We start from the raw sequence: 22,692 nt of genomic DNA, 5'->3' as shown, positions 1-22,692 counted from the left end.
AATTCCTTGACCTCTGTAGGCTTTTATCAACTCTTGCAGAGGAAATAAACTCCCAAAAGAGTGAGCAGAAGAATGTTAAATAAAGTTAATGGGCAAGCTGAGTAAAGGAAGAAGCATATTTCAAGTTTCTGTTTGAACCAAGAAACAAAAGCATAAATGCTGCATATGATGAACTGTCTCCTGCATGTTAAATAAACCTCTAGTAGGATGTGAAATTAAATGAAATTGTTAATTGCAGAGCAACTAAAGCCCATCCAGCATGGGGGTTTACAGCTTTACCCCCATTTTAGAACCCCTTTGCTCACCAATGCTAACAAAGCTGAATGACTAAAGGGTACATTACTGCTCTTGAGTACCCCCACAAAATATGACAATCTTGCGAATTTACTAAACATCTTAGCTTTAATCGCGAATTATTCATGTTCTGTTAACACTGATTCCCTAGAGCACCTGTGCAAAACACGCATAACATGACAAAACACACCTCTTTATTAGTTCTTTCCCTTCACCTGTACATACAGAAAGCTCATTTATATCTCTGAGCAGGTATGGGAAAATGATAATCAAAAAGATAACTGAACAACAGACTGGCTTCACTAGGAATGGATTTGAGATCACAATTAAAACAAAGTACTGTAGCACAGAACAACCTAATCAAAAAAAAACAAACAAAAAACCCCCCACCTTCTAGAGTCTTTATGCTACCTCCATATAGAACTTCTATACTGTTTTTGAGCGTCATCTTCCTCTTTTTAAAGCAGGTTATACTTCAGTTAGCGTGCTCTGTTGCTATTTTCTGCATCTTTCAAGAGATCTTTGTAGCAGCAATTTTGCCATAATAAACATGAATTTCAAACACTTCATTTCGCAGCAGTCTTGTAGTTTTTACACTAGCGCATCCAGATATGTGTATTTTGAGGTAGTCTTGGTCTTAAGAGACCTCCTGTGATGCTCAGAACTGAAGTTAAAAAAATAAATATATTAAAAAGATGATAGCTGTCATTTTGAGTCCTGATTCTGCAAACTATTCTGCATTCATAGAGCACTAATTCTCATGCAGTTTTAATCTTTGTATAAGAAAAGTCTAATTTTGGTGCCAAATTGTAAAAAAAGGTGAAATTAATGTGCAGTTTACCATTTTCTCTTCAACATACTAAAACACCTAAGGAAATCAATGTATTAAACACTGGTATGGAAGAGAATATAATGAATTTAAATATCATAGGATTAAGAAAAGATGTATAGTCATGATATAAACATCAAAATATTGATCTAAGTAAGTTAAAAGAAACAACTTTCCCTATATCAAGCAGCATAGTAAAGCTGCGGAGCTATCCTGGCTGTACAATTACTGTAAAATAAGCTGGAGAAATTCAGCAACTGAGTAGAATGCAATGATTTTTTCAAAGCATTACACAGAAAAATAAAATACCTATGGTATACAATGCTTCTGATTCTGAATTCTAAAGCTGAATTTAGCTGTAGTTTAACAAATGAAACTGTTGCCTTTCATGCAAGCTCATAGAATAATTGAGATGGTTAAAAAAAAATCCTGCAACATTCCAAACGATACTCATTTCAGATAACCTGCCCCTACTTCTATTTTACTCTAAAGATATTCTTGCAGTAGAGGAAAAAAAGAGTAGATGGTAAGAATGGCCAAGAAAACGCAGCTTTATTCTTCCTTTCCACAGTTTATGCTTTTCTTTTTCACTCAGTAAAGAGAAATGCCTCCTGCTAGCTTGATTGGAGGGTATGAAACACTGCTCTCGGGAAGCGTCTACAAATGAAACAGAACAACAATAACAACAAAACGACTAACCAAAGACTCACTAGGTGATACAGATAAAAGGTTTTATTGCTGTTTTTTTATTTGTTTTATTGAAGCATTTGAGAAAACTGTGTGGCAAAGTAATGTACTATATTTTATTTGAAAAACTAAAAACTTTTTGAATAAAATCAAGCAAATCCTTCTAGCTTAGACAATAGAAACAAGAGGTTGGATTTGCTTGATGAAACTTTTTTTTATACATCTGGTACTGACATTACTATATGCTATGACATGATCTGTATGTCCTGCAGCTGATTTTGGAAAGAATTGTCGTCAATTAAAATAAATTTCTCGGTAAAACCACTGTGAGTTTAAAAAAAAAAAAAAAAAAGGCATGTGCCTCTCCAAGGTTACATGTTTTCTGTTAAGTGTGAGACTCAGGGCATGCCACCACTCCATAGTCAGCTAAAACACTCTTCGTGCCATGCACATGTCTGCCCCTTTCTTTGAACAACTCAGAGTTGAGGTTTACATATCTGACTGCTTGGGATGCTGCCTAAGATCCCAGGCACAATCCATTTCATCTGATTCAAGACACCACCCTTCATTTGCTGATCTGCTGGATTAGCATCATTTGGTACAAAATAAGAGCACTCTGACAGTTACTTGGCTTCAGGTAACAGGTGGTAGCTAACTCATAAAGCCATAGCAGCTGGAGCTTCTGGTTGCTTTAAGTGGTCAACAGAATGGAAATGGTAAAAGAGGTCACAGGAGGAGCTGTATGATGTACCGCAGGTTAAGAGCCTGAATGACAAAGACAACGGTGAATGAGGTGATACAAGCAAGAGTCATAAAGAAAATACCGGGAAAGGAATTATTTAGGCTAGAAGCTGGCAAGCAAATAGATGTGAATTGGCTATAGCCCTAATTAGATTGGAAATTATAAAGGAAGTTATGAAAGGATCTTCTAGCAGGTGTAAGGGAATAAAATACTTTTTTAATTTTAATATGAAGTGATCATTTTATCAGCAAGATTATAAAATACGGCTGCTTTATGCAGCAGCATGTCCCTTTCAGTTGCATGCTTTGAGTGGAATAGAAAAGGGACATGTTGTTTTGTCTTGAACAGATTTTTTTTGGTATCATTTCTACACACATATACAGAGGAGTTGGCTATTACTGGGCTATGCGTAAAAATCAAATTAGTGTAGACTGTAGAGAGGTTGACTTGCCTGGAGTTAAAATTGGTCTAGGGAGCGCTCAGTTTTGAGCAGACTATAGATTCTCTGGTAGCCAAGAACTCTTTTGTGCCTTCCTCCATATTACCCTCCTGCAAGGGAATAATTCTCCCCCAGAAGCTTGGTGGATAAGAGCTTTTTCCCTTCCTAATATTATGCAGCAGAATTGCCAAACCTGTGGAAGTCTTCTAAATGCCCCTTCAAACACAGGAATCAAACCCTTCTCGCATTGCGGATTATCTATTCCTTCTCTTCCAGATGTCTAGGTTTCCGTACTTCATTACTGTCTTTCTTTTTTCCCCACTCAAACTTTTTGTTGGCCATACCTTATTGACAGCATTTATTTTCTTCTCACTTCCACCACTCCCCAAGTACTCTTTTTCCATCTCTGCCGCAAAGTACTTCTCTCTCTCTCTTTCCATGCAAGTCTCCCCAACTCCTTCCATTACCAGTTTCATTTTTCTTCCCTTCCTGAAAAACAAATGTGGCCTTGTCTTTTATTTTTTTGTCCAAATAACTACCTTCTGTTTGCTATTATACTCCTGCCTCTCATGAGGAACGTTCTGTGAAGGTTTGCACCTTTCCTTCCCATGATATGGATTTTGCGCTCTCAGTCATGCAACAGCTTTCCTCCTCCTGAAGCGCCAAGTTTTTCCATTACACTTTTTTCATCATTTATTCTATTTCCACGCTCAGATTTTCCCAGTCTGTCAATGTATTTCTCCTTTTCAGACTTCACTGAATTTGTCCCATTTGACTCCTCCTCAATTCTGCAATCTAATCACTCACCAATTTGTCAGCAGGCTGTACCAATGTTTATTTGCTGCAAAAATATTTAACACACTAAGGATACTGTCGTGACTAATTACTATAATGCACTCATGCATCACATAAGCACAAATCACTCAAATATCTCAAGAAATTTTAATTTTTAAGAATCTTGCAATTCATTTAAAAAAGACTTTAAAAATCAGTAACTCCAATGAGAAAAGCTCTTAAAACGGCAGTTTAGTTCGTTCAGATTACAGTTCTATCAGAATTAAAAATTGTGCATCTACATCTATACCCAAGATAAATAAACATTATTTAAAAAAATTAAAAATCAAAAACTGAGTTACATCTAGTCCGTTTTACACAATTTAATAAGAGTATTTCCCACAATGTTACATAGAAGAAACTATTTTAAATAACATCAATACAAACTAAGAAAAGTCAGAAAACCTAAATTTAGAAAGATGTACTCTTTCTCTCACATAATAGAAGACAAAATACATATGATTCATCCACCAACTATGTTATCGTAACTGTATGAAAAAGCTTAAATAAAAATGTTTAAATGAGGTGCTAGAAGTCAGGCATCTAAATCCATGTGTAGGCACTGAAATAGCTGGTTTAATTTTCAGAATTGCAAACACTTTCAGTTTCCACAGAGTTTAAGGTGACCAACACCTACAAAAGTCCCACTAACACTTATGTACATGATTAACTTAATTCATCTGAGCAGGCTCATTAAATTAAAAGGGACAATTTATATACATAAAATCACACGACTAATGTTTACAGGATTACAACATATGCTGATATATGTATTTAGTTGTCTAATTTAAAACTCAAAATTTAAAACTTTTGATCATAATATTAAAAATCTGAATTGTTTATATAATTATGCATTCAGGGTGTATGCTGTGGTCTTTAAAAACATAGGCTGTAAGGAACTCTCACTAGTTTTTAAAATAGAGTAATTAGTACATTTTTTCAAAGTGGCAACCAGAGTCCCCATTTGATCAATTGTATTATATGAAAAAGTGAGGTATATGAGAAATCATCTAGAAGCAGTTCTTTTCCCTATGGACCATACTAGTCCTAGAGTTTTAAAGCAGAAATCCTGTTAGCAACAATGGAGAGTTATGCTAAGAAACAGATGACATAGATAACTCCGCAATTTTAAAAGTTTATGTAACTTTGTAAGTGCCTAATAAGGCAACATATTCTTTTATATCTCAAATTTTAATCAGGGATAAATACCTACATTTGAATCAACTCCTCTAAATATTTTACTAAAATCGGGATACTGGCATACTCTTTTAAGTATATCAAATATCAGTGCCATCACAACACCATTAATATTGATTAGTTAAACATCTTTCCAGTTGCTAAATGAAAACACACTTTTCAACACAAGGAGTTTTAATTATTCATCCATTACTCCTGATCAGATCAGTATCACATTCTATGTCTGTACTATGCATTGGTTCTAATAAATTACAACAGCAAAATAATTCGGTTGCGCCTTCAGTAAAAAGGAAAAGGGCACAATCCTACAGACTCTTTTCAAGTGTCTAATCTTATAAATGCTGATAGTCATATTAGTATATTTAAAATAAAGCATGTGACAAAATGTTTAGACAATCAGGGTTCAAATCACTATAATAGTTACTATTGATATAACGTCTGCAACAGTCAGAGAGCTATAGCTCTAAAATTGCAACATAGGAACACAGCATCAACTAGCCAGGTAATGATGTCTGTAAAACTGAATTCATCTCAGGTCTTCCAGCCACTTCTGTGGTAAGATGAAAATATATACCCACTTTGTTTTGGGGGAGAAAAAGACAAGGTAAAGCTACTGATTTTTACCATCTTCTTCATCACCGCTGAACGATCACTGCTGAATTAGAGATTTTTCTGGTTCACACTACATGTAATGAATTGCTCTTTTAAAAGACCAGATCTTTTTAAAATGTAAAACTTGGCAAAAGATTGATCTGCTGTTTGTTGCGTCTACTCAGATGTTTTCAACTAGCAGCAATCCTCCTTGTTTTTATTGTAAAGGTCTCAAATATCCTGCTATTCCATCTTTTAAAAAATAAAAACAAAAACAAAACGTTAAGGCTGTTTCATATCTGTGTCAGCTTGATTTACTGATACCAAATGGAACAATTGTTTTGAGGACCTTTAAGGGGAACAAACAGTCTTCTCAATATTTCGGAAGAAGTCAGCGATTGTAACCACTGGAATCATTAGTCTCCAACATCTCCATCTCTGTCACCTATGAGCCACAGGAAATGAAAACCCATGGCTAGCAAGGCAGTTCCAAGCAAATCTCCCAATGCGGTAAGATAGGGGATAGAAAAACTGTCAGGATCTTTTCCTTTTTTCCAGAAGTGGTGTACCATCCAGTCAGCAATCCATAATAGAGTAAACACCTACGAACGTCAAACAAACAAAATCTGTATTATTATCACTTAAATTTTATTGAAAGAAAGTCAACAGCCAACATTATTATTTCCACGGTACTTAGCCCTATTGTACACAACCACTTTTGAAAAATATGAATAATTAATCTGAATTAATTTCTGAATCTGAATTTCTGAAAACTCCCCACAACCAGAAACAGGGACACTTAGCCAACTTCTCTCAATCATTTACACAAACAGAATGAACAAATTAAATCACTGACGGTATTTTTTCAGCCTCATGCTTGAAAAAAATCTGACAATGGCAAGAAAAACACAAATCCCAAACAAACGTGTGACTGCACTTCTCACACCAGAAAAACGTTCTGTGTAGTGAGAGCACAAATGAGGTTTCAAGATCGTTCAGAACTGACTGATGTTACCCCAGATGAAAGCGCTCAAAATAGGCTTAGCTTGTTACCACAGACCTAGATCTGAGCTGTAATCACACATGATATAAAGAATATGGGGTCAGATTAAGAACAGTTTCATCTAGATAGCATGAGCCACTACAAATGGCTTAGAAGCTACTTTCATGCATGAAATACCAACTTCAGCTCTACTGTAATAAGGCACACCTGCAGTATATATTATGAAAGTGTCACTCCAGGCTGAATATGACCCAAAGGAAAAGATTTCATTCCCAACTGTGAATGTCTGAACATCTGAGAGGTTTGATCTTAATACCCAAGGTATGTGTAAATCATCAACCCAATTTTAGAAAAGAATTCTTTTAATGTTCCCCAGCTGTATAATAAAAGGTTCTGGTTCAGCGGAATCATGTGGTGTAGCATGGCACGAGATGAGTGGAGAAAAACACTACTAACTGAATTTGTGTTTCTTCTTTCCTCTTTTAAGGGGCTGCCTAAGCTGAAATACACATTAGACGGTATGCATTTTTTATTTAATCAGGTCTTCAGGAAGGGTAAGCTTAAGACAGTTATTACCATATTCATTTTTAAAAAAGTCTGTTATGCACATGTAAAAGAGCATGCAATAACAAAAGTGGTAAAAGGTACAAAATGTGTATTTTATTTAATAAACTACCAATCATTAGTATCAAAAACACCTTTATAAATGTGTCTACTCATTTACTGAAACACTGATGTGATGTGATGTGGCTGACACTTCACCACAATACAAAATTCAGTACAATTAATGTTATATTAAAAATGTATCGAAAAAATTATTCTCAATTAAACTTTGCTTTACCAAAGCATATTTTCAAATACAAACATGGATTTCTAATTATAAAAAAAAAGGAGAGTATTTGCTTAATGAAAAATGCACGACTTATTTATATAAACATATCTTCTGAAAAGGGAACTCTGTAGTCTAAGCTAATTATGCAAGTCCTAGGTGTGCTGACTGGAATCCAAACAAATATATTTAAAACAGATGTTTTCCTTGGAAGACTATCAGATTCTTTGACTTGGCTCTTTCTTCTAACACAGACAGAAGGAGGTCTGTTTATAAAAGATACTGTACATTAACATCACTGACAGGACGTACAGAGAAAACTCTATAGTCCCCATATTCAACAATAGTTACGCGTGTGCTATTAGAGCATGAGAGCACTCATTCCAAGAATAAGTTACATTTATATGAGACACACAACTCATTAAACATAACATATACAGTACAATTTAAATGCTGGTATATGCCTTTATCTTTAAAATTCATGACACAAAAACTTTTAATTCGTCTATATATTTTCCATTCTAAAATAACTGGCTTAGACTATAGTGAAAAACAGGTAGTTTGGAAATGAATTTTTGTGAACTTTTCAAAATAATTATTGTTGCCATATTAGCTTACGGGTGCATAACACAATGCAAATTATAACAAACCATGTTTCTGTAAGTAAGGAAAAGAATAACTATAGTATATTATATTAACTGAAGGCCTTAACAGTGTATGATGCCAGCAGGGACACAGTGATTACGTGATAAATTACGAAATTCTAGTTCATCAGCCTTTATTTTGGGGAAGGAATAATGCTATTGTTGTACATTTGCATGGTTAGAGACTCACTAACAATTTAAGAATGACACAGATCAGTCTTTGGAAATGTTTGGTTACTTTCTTTGGCCACAGTAGCTGATGTTGGCAAGGAAGAAGTCTACCAATGAGACTTAAATCTGTAATGAGAATTTGCTTCTTATCAATGTTAAGAGGGAGAGATCACAACTGTCAATCAATTGTTATTTTTGACAACAATACTAAAACTCCTACCATGAATTTGCTGGCTTTTTGAAAGTAAGACAGTACTTGAATTTAAAGCGGTAAGGAACACACACAGATCTGACAGAGGCAAAAAAAAGGCAGGCAGATGTACTCACGAAGGCTAAAGGAGAGCAAAGACTGAGAAAAATGGAAGGTTTCTGAGGCACAGGGAGGAAATTGTATATGAGATTTTATATGCATTATGAGACTTGTCACAACAGTAGTTTTGTGCTACACTGCTTTACGTTCACGGGCATTTATCAGTAGCCTATACTTTGTTAAGCGAAATCATGCAGATGGCATGATAGTGCAAATGCAGCATATTTCTGTTCTGCATTTATTCTACGAAGAACAAAGCCCAAGCATACTTCAAATTGAAAACCACGGGAGGTTTTTGGAGGTAAAAAATAATTAAATAGCCACATACATAAAAGGTTTGACTAAGAAAAGGGAAATGCTCTATATTCACTGATCAAGGGGGAAAAAAAAAGAACAGAGCAAGCATTGCAAAAATACAGACAAAATTCCAGACATTCTAGTACTTTAAAAGAGAGGTCATACTGACTTACTCTCTTTAGTCTTTTGGAATAAATTACCACTAAAATTGAGGAAAATGAAGCTACAAACATCATCAGTATTAGACTAACAAGATATAGAATAAGTATCCCAATAATGCTTGATATTTTCTATTTATAAAATGTGATGCATTTGCAAAAAGACATACTAGTCACATTGCCAAAAGAAGTCCACAGAAGAGAGAAAAATAGAGACACTACATAATGAATATAGCAATAACAACGAGAGAAAGGGGGGAAGAGCAAGAGCGCGAGTAGCCTTTATCAGACTAATGACGAGGAAGCTGAAAATAAGGAGTATAAATATACATATCACATCGCACAACAAAGGACAGATACAAAGAAAGAGTAATTCTAGCGATTGAAGTTTCTGATTCAAGTTAATATCACACTGAAACTGAAATTGAAGACCAATGCTTAAATAAAATGAGTCTCAATATTTAAAGCTGAAATCTTCTGATTGCAAAACTAGAAACATGGGAACATTACACAAGGCAAAATAGTTATTTTCCTTTGCTATGGGGCACAAAAATTGCTTTTGTTCTTTGCAGGTCATTAGATAAAATTAACAAGTTTAGCTCTAGAAGTTATTTTTGGTCTTTTGCATGCAGTGAAGACCTCTAAAAGCTGTCTGCACACTCTCATATAACTAATTACTCATGGCTTCAGAAATGGGAAAAGAATGAAACTCTAATTTTAAATAAAAATATGTAACTCCTTCCAAACATTTTAACATAGTCTAAACGATACAGGCTGATATGTTGCAGCATGCTATAATATTTTTACTGTTTCTTTCATCTAGGACTACCATATTTCATCAGTGACTATATGTCAAACTCACAGTGATAAGACGTATAAAGTTCAAATGAATAATCTTTGTTAATGAGGTTTGAATCTTTCATGTTTATATTAGTTTATATATAGTTTCTGTGATTAGTGAAGTCTATTACCAAGTTGGAAAGAGCAAGTTTGGGTTATACAGTTTGTACATACTTCTTCACGCTGATAATCAGACATTATCAAAATTCAACTGTATTTTTGGTATGTGGAGCCAAGACATTTTAGCCGTTTATTTAGCATGCCTTAGATGGACAGGATTTCCTGCACCTTACTAGTACTACTGTTTCTTCTTCAACAGTTTCCATGTGAAGTTGCATTATGAAATAGTTTCATTCTACTACTTTAGCCTGGAAGCAAAGATGCAAATAAACTGTGATAGCCTGCTTTCAATGTATCTTAATTCTGCCTTACTCTCAACCCTATATCGACTCAAGAGTTCACCTACAACATAACCATGACAAGCTCTGGCAATTATTGTATAACAGCTGTTACAAATAGATGAAATTTAGAGATAAGTTTATACTATTTTTTTTAAAATTATTCATGTATGAAACTCTCAATTAAGGATCTCTAAAGATTACTGTGCCCTGACTGAAATTCTCATCAGATTTATGGTTAAGGTCTTAAAGTGGCTTTGACCGGAATTAAGTTAATTTTTCAAATTATACATTGGATTGCTCAGATTTTAAATTGCTTTTGATGTCTTCATGTGAAACTGAGTATTATCTTTAAAGCACTCATAATAGATGTGCACTGAACTTGCTGAATTCCCATGGTCTCCAACCAGAATTCTGTAGTCAGAGAACTCAGAGAGTAGGTGCTACAGGTTTAGGCACTGAAACTGCTGCAGAGCTTAACATCTGTGCTCTTCATATTACCTGACACTTGGGCTGTTTTACTATATTTTTCAATACAGTGCTCTCTGCTGCTTTCTCAGGTAGCACCTCTGGTGTGCACCATGCCCGGGGGAACAAGTCACTAGCTCCCCCAAACATGCAGAGATTTCCTTCAATGTCTGGCTGTAGAGAAACCAGAGCTTTTACTTGCTACTGTCATTCATGTTTTAGTTATCTTGTGATTAGTAAACATCAATTCACTCTCTTTGGGAGTGAATACAGGTATCTCACAGAAGAGTCAACCTTTTCCTTAGAAAACTTCTAAAAACTTGCTTCTCAAGCAGCACTAATCAATAACGAGTACATTTGACCAGTCTTTTGCCTTTCTGGACTCAGTTCAAACACATAAAGCAGCTGTGGCATGCCTATACATGAAAGTCACACCAGTTTAATTTAAACTAGTTTCCAGGCTGGTTTAGGACTTTAACTAATGAGCTTTGGAGACTCTTGGCGCACTGAATTAAGACATTATAAACCCCAGGCATTTCTCTATGCTCTTTTGAAAGTACTGCCACCCTATCAGGGTGGTAAAGGTAAAGAAAAGGTGATGCATGTTTCTGTGTCTGACTCTTCTTTTTCAAGCTAACATAGCAGACTGGCATTAAATGTAAAATGAAAGTGGGATTATGCTGATAGGCCGGACTGTGATCAGCACGGATTGAGGCAGACAGATGTGTTTTCGTCTGTCGTCGGTCATTCTAGAGACGGCGGAGAACAGACAGGGAAGGAATGAGAACAACGGGCTGAGGAATGAGAGCATCATCATCAACTACTGTAAGTGGATGCTCTTCATCATCCATTGGACAATCTATGATTTAAGAAAATTGCCAGGGGCATCAGGTAATTTAAGCTTTGCATTGCTTCCCTCTAACTCCTGTGTAGAAAAATGTGTTGGGGCAAGGCCTGGAACGTAGCTGAAAACTGTTCTTCCTTGGTAATACTAGTTCAACTCCTAACGTCAAACCTTTATGTTATGTGTACACTGGCAACACGTATAATCACACCCTTCCGATCTGAAGTGCCTAACACTATGGTATCCAAGTACCCAGACAGCGTAACATAATTTATATATGACTAAAACATTATTTAAGTAAAAAAGATTATACCAGTTTAACTGAAGGTATTTCTAAACCAATTTGATTATATCAGTGTCATTTTGTGGGAAGGAAAATCTTTTACTCCACAGTTTAAATCCAAATCCTCCAAACTGTCTTCTTGCTCTCTTTGCATCTTTGCCAGACAGCCAGGTTTAATCAAAGCAGTCCCAATTGCAGGCTGCTTGTCAGATGGCTGAATGAGAGTACAACCCATACCATTAAATGTTCAGGCATGCTCAGTTTGCAGCAGCTACAACTTAGTATGTCCTCCTACATACACAAATACTTTGAGCTTAAATTTCTTGGGGGGAAAGGTGGTATCTCCCTTCTAATGACTTTGTATGAACCAGGCTTCTACTACTGACAGTAACATGCCTGGAGGAGAAAGAGCTAGCGATGTCCAGGTTCAGGTCCCAGTGAATGCGGCAAGACTGTTTCTCATGATGCAACAATATGGCATTAAATAGGCAGAACTGTCCAGGTTTGGGCCTTAATTTCCCTATATCCTTGACTCGTGGAGTCTCTTTAGTAGGTTCATGCTCTACATTTTGGAAGGAAGTACTTTCTGTCAGAAAAAGCAATATTTAAAATGCAATAATATCTTCTCTATAAACACAATTTTCCATATTTTGGTATAATATACATCATATCCCCATGGATAATTTTTCCAGAGTGAAGAGAACCATACCATAATGTTCTATTAGAAACCTCTGACTATTGAGAAATCTAAAACATTTCTAATGTAAACAGAAAGTCCTTAAGAGTATTGCTCATTTCTTGGTTTTCCGTTGCCCCAAACAACTCTGAAATACTGAAAAAGGTTACTTTACAGGAGGGGACCTCTGATCCTCATTGGATAAAAGCAATTGTATTTTGGAATGAATAATTTGCTTGGTGATAGCTTTTGGAATCTCCTCTTGTTTGTTTATTCCCAGAGTCTTTAACGTAACTGTGTGCTCAGATTTGGTTAGGAGGTGTGAAAATTCCTTAGAGGTCATTTTCCTGGCTCAGTGAGAACATTAAGAACAGAGGCAGCCTTTGAATGTCCAAAGCAGTATGTCAGGACTGATGGCTTAGCAGTCCCAGCGTTGCTCTCATTCTACTGCAGTTGACAAGACAGAAAATGTAACTTTGCTCAGTGCATAGCTTCGTACAGTTGAAAAATATTTATGCCCTTGAAAGATAGAGGAGGAGGACTGTTTTTCAATTAATATATTGTTTGTTGGTCAAAAGCCAGACTGTAACCTCATGTGGCACACTGGGAGGTATGCGTGTGTCTGTGACTTGTGTTTGTAAAATTTTCAAGAAAGTGCTCCTGTTGAATAGAAGTCATTTACCAAATCCAAATCACGTTTAAAATCAATCTACTGGTTTTCATCAATGCACAGTGCTCTTTGCCCCTAAGGTATGCTGCATTACCTGAAGTAACCTGCATACTCACAGGTGCCTATTTACACAGGTGAGCTTCCTCATAATACTCAGAAAAAACCCCAAACTTTATGAGTTTTCTTAAGCCAAGAACTGTTTTGCTTATAGAGAATCAGAGAGAATGAGATGTTGCAGATCATCTTCCTGGGTAGTAATATTATTTAAAACATCCTCACTAATGATCTTTTAAAACAGCTGTATATTCAATGAAACCGTTCTTCTTTTTACTACATAGTGTATTTTTGTTCAGTAAAAACTAAATCACACTAATGCTAATGCAAATCATGACATATTAATTACTTATTTCCCATAAATATTTCAATTATATGACTTCCTGGAGACAGAATATCTGAGAATGGAAAAGGAGAAGATTAAAGGAGGCATGGGTGGCAATATAACCTCCAACAATGCAAGTATCAAAACTGGATGAAAATAAAATTAACTACCTTACTGAAACTTCAGTAATATTGTACAGAGCTTGTAATGCAACTAATTTCTGTTTTATCAGTTGGTAAGGAAGTCTATTAAGTTTACAAGCAACCTGAAAAAGAGATGTTAAAATGCCAAACAGAAGAATTCATATTTATGTTACAAATTTACTGTAGAGATAGTGAGGAGTATTTCATTGACCAAGAAAGAGCATAAACTGGCAAGCAAGAGACAAACAAAAAACTTGCAATAAAATGTTTCATTCAACATTTCCTTGATTTTTTTTTCCAGCTTATTGTACTTTTGTCATTCCTTAACCCCACACACATTTTAACAAATATTGTAGTGGACAATCAGACACAATAAATGATGTATTGAAGTTAAGTAAAAAAATTACTTCAGTCCACTGTAAAATACTTAATTAAACAATGTAAACATCACACAAAAGCCACTAGATTTTTAAAGACTGAAAATTCACTTTTTTGTTGCTTTTTTATAATTCAGCAGGTTTTTTAACATACTGGAAAAAATGTAAAAAAAGGTTCAGTATATTGCCATAATTATCATTCAGCTACATATTTTCCCACTAACTTGATATAATAATTAGAATTAGAATTAGACTGGTTGAATTAGAAAGAGTAAAGCAGTGATATCGAACCTTTTCAAACACAGGCCTGACCATAATTAATTCTTACCTTTGGGAATCATTGCAGTTTATCAAATTACCATTTACCATCTCAAACGTTAAAAGAGAAGGTATTTTAGCCTGCTTAAATGCAGGCTTGTAATTCTTGATGTACATTTTCATTTGCCTTCAATGTACAAAAATAACTGTGAAGTCCAATACATTATCAGAAAGGGCTGAAATACAGATCTTCCACTGCTCAAAAGACTGTCATTTGATTTGCTTTGTTGATAACTGAAGTGACAGTAATTAGATGTGAAGTTTTTCAGTTTTACTGCAGAGCTGGAAAAGCTGTCACTGGGAGGACAAAAATATAAAAAAAATCTGGAAAAATTAGATCAGTAGATGTTGGTCTATGCAAGCTTGAAAGAAATAACAGTTTCAAAATCATTGAAAAATGGGAAGAAGAATGAGTATGGATATTTAAGTGTTTTACTTTAGAAAGGAGAAACTAAAAGCACAGAACTGCAGTAGGGAAGAAGAGTACCAGACTGATAGGTAAATGAAATGTATTTGAGATTTAAGGGTTAAAGCAAGAATTCTCTCTGAAAATTTTAAATCTGCTATAATTATAGTTATGTAAAACGATGATAATAACTACCAGAAAAATGCCAGAATAAAAAAAATGGAGAAAAGAATCTAGCTAAATATTTTCAGAACATGTCAAAAAACATGGGGTTCCAAATTGTAAATCTGTCGAGACCCATGAGAAGTTACAGTGTGCAATACTGTTATTCGGTTTCAAAACAAATACATCTCAAACTGCCGGTTATGGCTAAAGTCAGAAGGCACCGAGGAGAAAATCATCCTTAAAATGGAGGGAGGAGAAAAAAAAAAGCTAAATGCAAGCTCTTCTAGTTAAAAACAGGAAAATCAGCTGCGGCGTTACAGAATGAGCGGAGATACGTGACTGTAAAACTGAAAATTCTAATCAGTCCTTGAATTTATAGAGATTAATTCATATGTGCATTTGTTCCTATGACAAACCTAAACTACCATGTGATATGAAAGTTCTGTCCCAAGGCCTTAACGTGGTTTTCAATTGAACTTTTGCAGTTCTCAAAACCTGCCCTACCTTCTGCTGCTGAAGAAAAGGTTTGTAGCCATAAACGTATGGTAGTAGTTCTGCAAGCAGGAGAACCACATGGATTTCATATGGATTTATGTCTTTAGCTATTTCCCATAGATTCCCATGTGAATTCTCTGAAGTCTGCTAACAGCTGAGATACAGCAGTTTTGCTTTCAGCAGAGGCATTAACATGAACTCTTTCCCCTCATCTGTTTTTATTAAGCCTATAGTGACTTAGTATCACTGAGAGCTGTCTCAGAAAAACTTGACGGAAATGGGTCAAAGATTTCAAAAGTTATTAGAAAGGACAATCAGACAGATCAGACAGAATGAATGAACAGCATAATTTCCTCAGGAAAACAGGTTATGAAACAAGTGATAAGGCTGGAAATCAGAAATAGTATGCAAGAAGAAAATTAAAAATAATGGTTTGACAGCTTTTAGTAAGAGACTCTCACATGCAAAGGTTTCTGATTATACTCTAAGTAGAAAATATGGAATTCTCATATAAAATTAAAATAGAAGCAGTTTTCAAAACTGATCTTTACTGGAATAGCAGAGTGATGAACACAGGAAGACAATTCAAAAAATTAAAAATTATGTTTTTTATTAGGCATTTATTGATTGATGACAATGTTTGTATTTTAAAATTAAGTTGGTCACATATTTAGAAGCAATATGTGGACATATGGATATTTCAACTGTATTTTTATTGTGCAATGTGAACATTCAAAAATTTTTTTAAACACAATGAAACATTTCACTTGGCCAAACTGTAGCTAAAAATTGATTGTAGATGTAATAAAAATATTTCATTTTCTATTACTGATTTCTCTGGGTGAAATTATTTCCGCTTAAGGCATTGCTATTTCTAAAGGCTTCTTTTAAGACCTGCCGTTGCTTAGTTTGGATAGACCACTAGGTAAGACCAGAAAAAATAATGTAAAACTATCTAGCAATTAATGTAATTACAATTTCTCCTAGAGTGGTTACTGTTGGCCTAATTTTAACTATAATAAAAATTATGAATGCACCAAGCCGTAACATTCTTATCTATTACATTTTTGAATATGTTAACTGAAACAGCACTGTGAACCATTTTAAGAAACCACTTTGAGAGACTTGAGAATTTTCCTTGTCGTACTCATTTTTCATAAATGCTACCTTTCCTTCTCTCTACCCCGCCTCTAGCCGATTGAAAAGATGGAGTTTTTAAGTGCAGTGGTGCTGAGAAGCAAGAAGAAGAAAAAGCAAGCTGCAGGACCAGGAAATAATGCAGTCAAGTGTCTTATGAGAAGCGCTCACAATGCAGATACACCTGTGTAAGCTGTATGCGTGTGGGGGATAGTTAGTTACCTCCAAACTGTGCTGAAAGGCTGTAATAACCCATAACCTCTTGTACTATTCATGAGATTACAGATATCAGATAAAGCGTGATTTTCCTCAAGGATGCATTTTTATACAAGCATTTTCAAGTTGTATTCGTTCTTACCTGAAGCAGAGCTGCAAACAAATACACTGCTATAAAGATGGGAGTTAAGGAAGTATGACCGCTTTTCATTAAATGGATAGTGTACAGGAAAATCAGGTGTCCAGGAATCACCAGAAGAAGCAGAACTTGGGCTGATTTGTTATTTACGCCTATAATAAAAAATCCAAAATGCAGTTTAGCTCTTCGATTACTATATTTTTTTAACCACTTTTAATTTAAAAAAAAAAGCAGCTTTGTGGAACAGCAGGCATTATTTTCCTCTAAAAGTCTCCTTGAGGGTTTCCACTGGGGGAAAAAAGGCAGCTCTAGAGTCTGCTGGGAAAGCTAAGCAAGGCCCTTCCACAAAAGTGTACAAACTATCTGCTTTGAATGAGTACATTTCCTACATCCATTTGGGTTCTGTACATATGGATTACCATCTAATTTTTTGGAGCTGCAATGACTTCCTACAGTGTTCCTAACAGAGTGGATATTTTGGACCCCATATTCAAGACTTACCTCAGAAGATTCTTCCATTTCTAAAAAAGTAGTCCCATATTTACCACTTTCTTTATCTGCCCCAACAAATTTCATAAATATGAAAGTGTAATAGACGCTACTGCAAAGTCAAATTTCATTATAGTTACTATATTATTAGGAAAGGGGGCAATACTAGGGAGGAATAAGAAGGGAAGCAAGAATCTAGGAAGGAAATGGCAAATGGGGAGTGGAAAGCACACACTAAGCTTAGTAACTATGGTAGAAATAGTTTGGTCCTAACAGGATGTTGGTGTGAACTTCTGGAGTTAGACAACAGAAGTTAGGAGCAGGTAAATGAGCTAAGGCAAGATTAACTTTGAAATCCTTGTAAGTGGGTATCCTCAATTTCCTGCCCCATCAATCCTCGCCTTTGACCCTTGTCTTAGTTATAACTTTCTCCCTGTTAGTCTCTGTGCATCCCCTCACCCCTCACAGGCAAACATCTGCAGGTAGAGGAAACTGCCATACCTCTGCCGCCTTTGAATCATGTACAACTTATTTTGTTGCTTTGTTTCTCAGTGGAGGTACTGGGAGCATACAGGGAGAAAAAAGAAGAGACATGAGACACTAGTTTTGACAATTAACTAATACATACCTGTACCATAATAGGTTCTGCATGGATAATAGCAACCCTTTGCTTCTTCTGGCAGTTCTCCGGGAATGCTGTGTAAATGGAGGTAGGTAGAAATTCTGCTGGCTTGAATAGCTACTAAATTACCACCAATACCTGAAATACAAAAAGGACAAGTGGTAGACTTTCAATTATTTTTTTCCTCTCATGGGCAATGTTTTTGCAAATTTACCAATTTCTTTTATGTTTAGCACAGCTAATTAAGTACAAAAGTCAAACAGAAAAACATCTTTAGAATGTATGTTCCTTATCGATGGGCTAACACCAATCATTAAAACAACGGAAAAACAGGCTACAGTTTCGTGCATCACCAGACAGGAATATTTGGAGATCAATTTTAATTTTTAATAAATGCAAAAGATTCCCCCAAAAGGTTCAATCTGATACTTTCTTGTAGGTGAAGCTCCCTTTTCAAGCTCCCTTTTCTTCATCAATCCCTCCTGGAACAACAGAAGTACTACAAAGCTGTGCCACTGCTGGATTACCTTCCTAGGCCAGTATTGCTGGCAAGTATAAATAATACAGAGCAGACGCACTATCACAAGCATAAATGTAGGCTTCACAGAATCACAGAACTAGAAAAGTCTTCAAGAGATCATCTGTCCATTCCTCTTTGCCACAGTGAAAGATTAACCATAATCTTCTGCCATTCATAATTCAGGTTGAAAGGACAAGTGTTTGCATAACTAACTGATCTTTAAAATAATGGGAGTGATGGAAATTCTACCTTCTCTCTGACCACTCTGGATATGCTTGCCATCAGAAAAAATATTTCTATGAAACAACTTTGATGTTAATTTCACTTAACAAATAACATAGATCGACACGGCACAATGCAGCGGCATACAGAACATACCCAAATAAGCTTGGCAGCAATACAGCAGTATTAGCGCAAGCAGAACTCTCCCACAGCTATGAGGCTCTAGTACTGTCTACTTCCATATCAAGTACAAGCTTTTTTTCCTCATATTCTTTACAGAGCAATTATGATTAGGCAGAAGTAAACACAAGAGTTAATACGGATCTTGTCCTACTCAGGAAAGAGAAAGTCCTTGTTTATTGTGGTTGAACTGATTTGTTTATCTGATACTTTGAGCTTTGTTTGGTTGCAAAACAAGTGTCTGTGGGTCACCAGAAGTCTTTGTTTGCCAGTTCTCTGTGGGGACGTGCTGTGGTTAGCACACAGATCTAATACTGAGAACTCAGTGAAGATTTCCTGCCTCATCACTGCTTAAAGAGACTTAATGGCAGAACCCAAGGAGAAAGTAGGGCTTTGAAGCAAAAGGTTCACAATACCAATTAGGAAATAAAGTATAAGCAAAAGGCACTTGGAGTTGGTGGAAAGGACTGATTATCAAAGAAAGCTGCATCTACCTAGTCAGGAAATATAGGGAAAAAAATGTGAACTACCAAAAAAGGTATGTCAGTCTTCGCAAAGAAAATTAAAACAACAATAGATTTTTTTCAGACAAACTACAGAACCAGAAGTAAAAAAAAAAAAAAGAAGTCAAAATAAACTATAAAAGAGAGGTTCAGATTTAAAAACAACCTAGGTAGTGTCCAAAGTCTATCTTTTGTTAGTTTTCATTATGGACAATGGTATTTAGACTACTGACTAATGAGAATAAAGTATGGAAAGGGAAGGAGAAGTAAAGTGAAGGATCAATGCGCTATATTCAGATGGGGATCAGATAATTTCTGTCTGAATTATGAAAAAGCTGTTAAATAAAACTGCATCTTGATAAAGCTATCAAGCTGGGTATTGTGCCCTGTAACTGGAAAATATGAAACAGTTCCTGCTTTAAAAAGATGGAATAAAAGCAACCTGGGTAACTACAGGCAAGACAGCAACTGTAAAATCTAGTCCAAACAATATTAAGAGATAAAATTGGTAAAATCCTCTTTCACAATCCCTATCTTTTACAGTATTACGAAAAAAAAATAACAGAAATAATTAGGGCTATCTTTCAAGGTATGTTTTGAGCCTTGTAGCAATGCAACTGTCAAACGTTGGCATAGGAAACAGATTTCAAGTATTGCCTAGGACATATGCAATTTCTGCTTTTGAATGATGATTTTCAGATCAGTTCAGTTCATTCAAACAGAAATATGATAGATGATCTGGACCCCTTTTCCCTAATTGACAACAAAGGAAACTGAGTATGTGAGGGAAAGGAATTAAGGAAAAGGGAAACCTGTCCATTTAAAAGGACGATAAAAAAAGCATCTGGACAACAGAGACACAGACAAGATTGCTTTTCAAGCCTCTGAGGGATAGCTATTCATTAAAAATCTTTGTACTTTTATAGCCATCCGTTGGAGAGAGAAAGTATACCCCAAACACATTTGTGCATGTAGGTAAGAAAAATGACTTAAAAGCAGTAATAGTGATTCTATAGCAAACTGAGCTGCCATGGGACACTGGTAAAAAGATGACGACATCTGCTCTGCAAAGGAAGCTGACAAGCTAACCAAAACAGCTAATGTGGAGTGTGATTTCAGGAGATGTAACATTGTCTTTTTAATTTTCATTTTAGGTAAGTTGAACATGTATGATCTGTTTTAGCTAATGGGAAAGGAAACATTCATATGTTAAGTAAAATTATCTTAAATTTAATTTGGTCTGATTCTCAGTAATCTAAGATCACTGGTATATGGATAGTTTTACACATGTGTCTTCAAAGAACCTCACACACTTTAAGCAGGTGTACTGAAGTATAAAAATCTAGAATCTATGCATTCTGCTCAGTCTCCACAAGCTGACAATGTACAGTGATGGACGGCAGCAGTCACATCATCCTTAGTTCTGTCTATTCACCTGTCAACTCTTCCCGCTACCTTTTTTTTTAAACCTTTTGGCCAATTTCAACCTCATCTGATACAAGGATTCTTAAAGATATCAACTACCTCCAAGTATGGTTAAACAAGACAACGAAAAGGAAACAGTGGCTTAGTAAAGAGAAAGATTCAAAACAGTGCTCTCCGTGAGACAAAGGCAGTAATACCAGCTGTATACTTATCAGTATAACCACACCAGCTGTCTAGTCAGCACATGCATAGCTTGGAGCCAGGCATGATGCCTCTTGCTCAGCCAGTAGTTAAGGGATGTGGAAGAGGAATGACAGTACTGTGCAAAGTAGAGGGAGGATGGAGAGAACATTGTGAACAGCAGATATTGCAGGGACACGAGTTCATAGGGAACACTGGGGACAGAAAGGGTTATCTGGTGCTCTAACAACACAGGATACAAATCAGTACAGAATTGTGTCTCATTATTCTGCTGGTCAAGTCATAGAATGACTTGTATATAGCTTTATTTGCATTAAAAGTATCCCTTTGACATGTACAGAGATATTCCATTTGTTTTTCTCTAATAGAGGTTACTGGGCATGTGAAGTTATCTCAGCAATATTAGATTAATCATATCCCTGTGAGAAGCAGAAAACAGACAGAACTGCATAGGTTGACAACATGCCAACACACAAAACTGGTACCTTCTGAGCACCTGAACGCACAACATGGTAGTGTGCTCAGTAGCTGCCCGTATTATGAAAAACTCTGAGGGCAGGTATGTGGACTGTTTCCATGAATATTTAAGTCATAAGATTTTCTTCCTGGAAAACAGTATTGTAGTCATCATAGCAAAACCTCCACTTTATTATAAGGACTGACTTAGTTAGCTTCTTCTCATTCTCATGAGAACTACAGCACAGAGGAAACTAATTTCTTGCAAAAGTAAAATCCTGCAACTGTTACTGCCTTCCTCTCAGGCCAGCAGATGTGTTTAACTTAAACACGAAAATACTACTTTGTCAATAAGCAGAAGGGCTGTTGTCTAGTAATGTGTGAAGGAAGACGTGCTGGCTTACAACATTAAAAAGAAAATTTAAAACCTCAACATTTTATTGAACCAGTCACGGGATTAAGAAACAGCCTCTTTTCTGCAGAATAAATATTTCTTCTGAAAACTGTTATCACAGTTCTTTTTTGTCTAACAAGGACACAAAACCATATTTGAAGTAGAGCCAAAACCATGTCATCTATTTGTGACTATGTTTACCACTGTGATTCTAATAATCATTATCTAGAAAAAGGACTTTTTTCTATTAGTAGAATATATATATATATGCATACTCCAAACCACATTAAAATACTCTGCATCAATACATCTTAAAGAATATTTCAAAGCAAATCTGTTTCATTACCATGACTAACATTTCATAGGTAAGAAAACAGAAGCTAAAGGAAGGTAGAGGGGTGTTGCTGATGCAGACCAGCTATAGTCCATTCAGTGCTCTGCATAACACACCAGGCTGTTTTCTTCACATGTCTTATACTGCATGCTTTAATAGACAAGGTAACACGTCCCACAGAAAAAAAATTCTGTGTAAATATAATCAAGGAACTTATGTTTTATCATAGGTGCACGATGTTTGAGTATAACATACTTGACAAATATACTTGCTCGTCCCTTTCAATTCATTTCATTTGTTTAAAAGGTATACTCATTCAGTGATTTATGTACATGATATATTTGTCTATCATTATAGTTTACATACG

The 22,692-nt window shown here is 35.6% G+C and overlaps 1 protein-coding gene across 1 annotated transcript in view; it reads right to left on the bottom strand.

Moving 5' to 3' along the window:
• Positions 1–3,806: 3,806 nt before the first annotated feature.
• SLC41A2 (solute carrier family 41 member 2) overlaps positions 3,807–22,692 on the bottom strand; it is a 59,935-nt gene continuing 41,049 nt past the window's right edge. The window contains exons 9-11 of the mRNA XM_068944184.1: positions 18,097–18,228; positions 16,983–17,131; positions 3,807–6,215 (exon numbers count right to left, since the gene is read on the bottom strand). Of these exons, the coding sequence (XP_068800285.1) occupies positions 6,030–6,215; positions 16,983–17,131; positions 18,097–18,228 (467 nt within the window). The 3' untranslated portion in view covers positions 3,807–6,029. The remainder of the gene's footprint in view (positions 6,216–16,982; positions 17,132–18,096; positions 18,229–22,692) is intronic.

Source organism: Struthio camelus, chromosome 1, assembly GCF_040807025.1.
Source record: "Struthio camelus isolate bStrCam1 chromosome 1, bStrCam1.hap1, whole genome shotgun sequence".
Lineage (NCBI taxonomy): Eukaryota > Metazoa > Chordata > Aves > Struthioniformes > Struthionidae > Struthio > Struthio camelus.
This window is presented reverse-complemented; position numbering and strand designations above follow the sequence as displayed.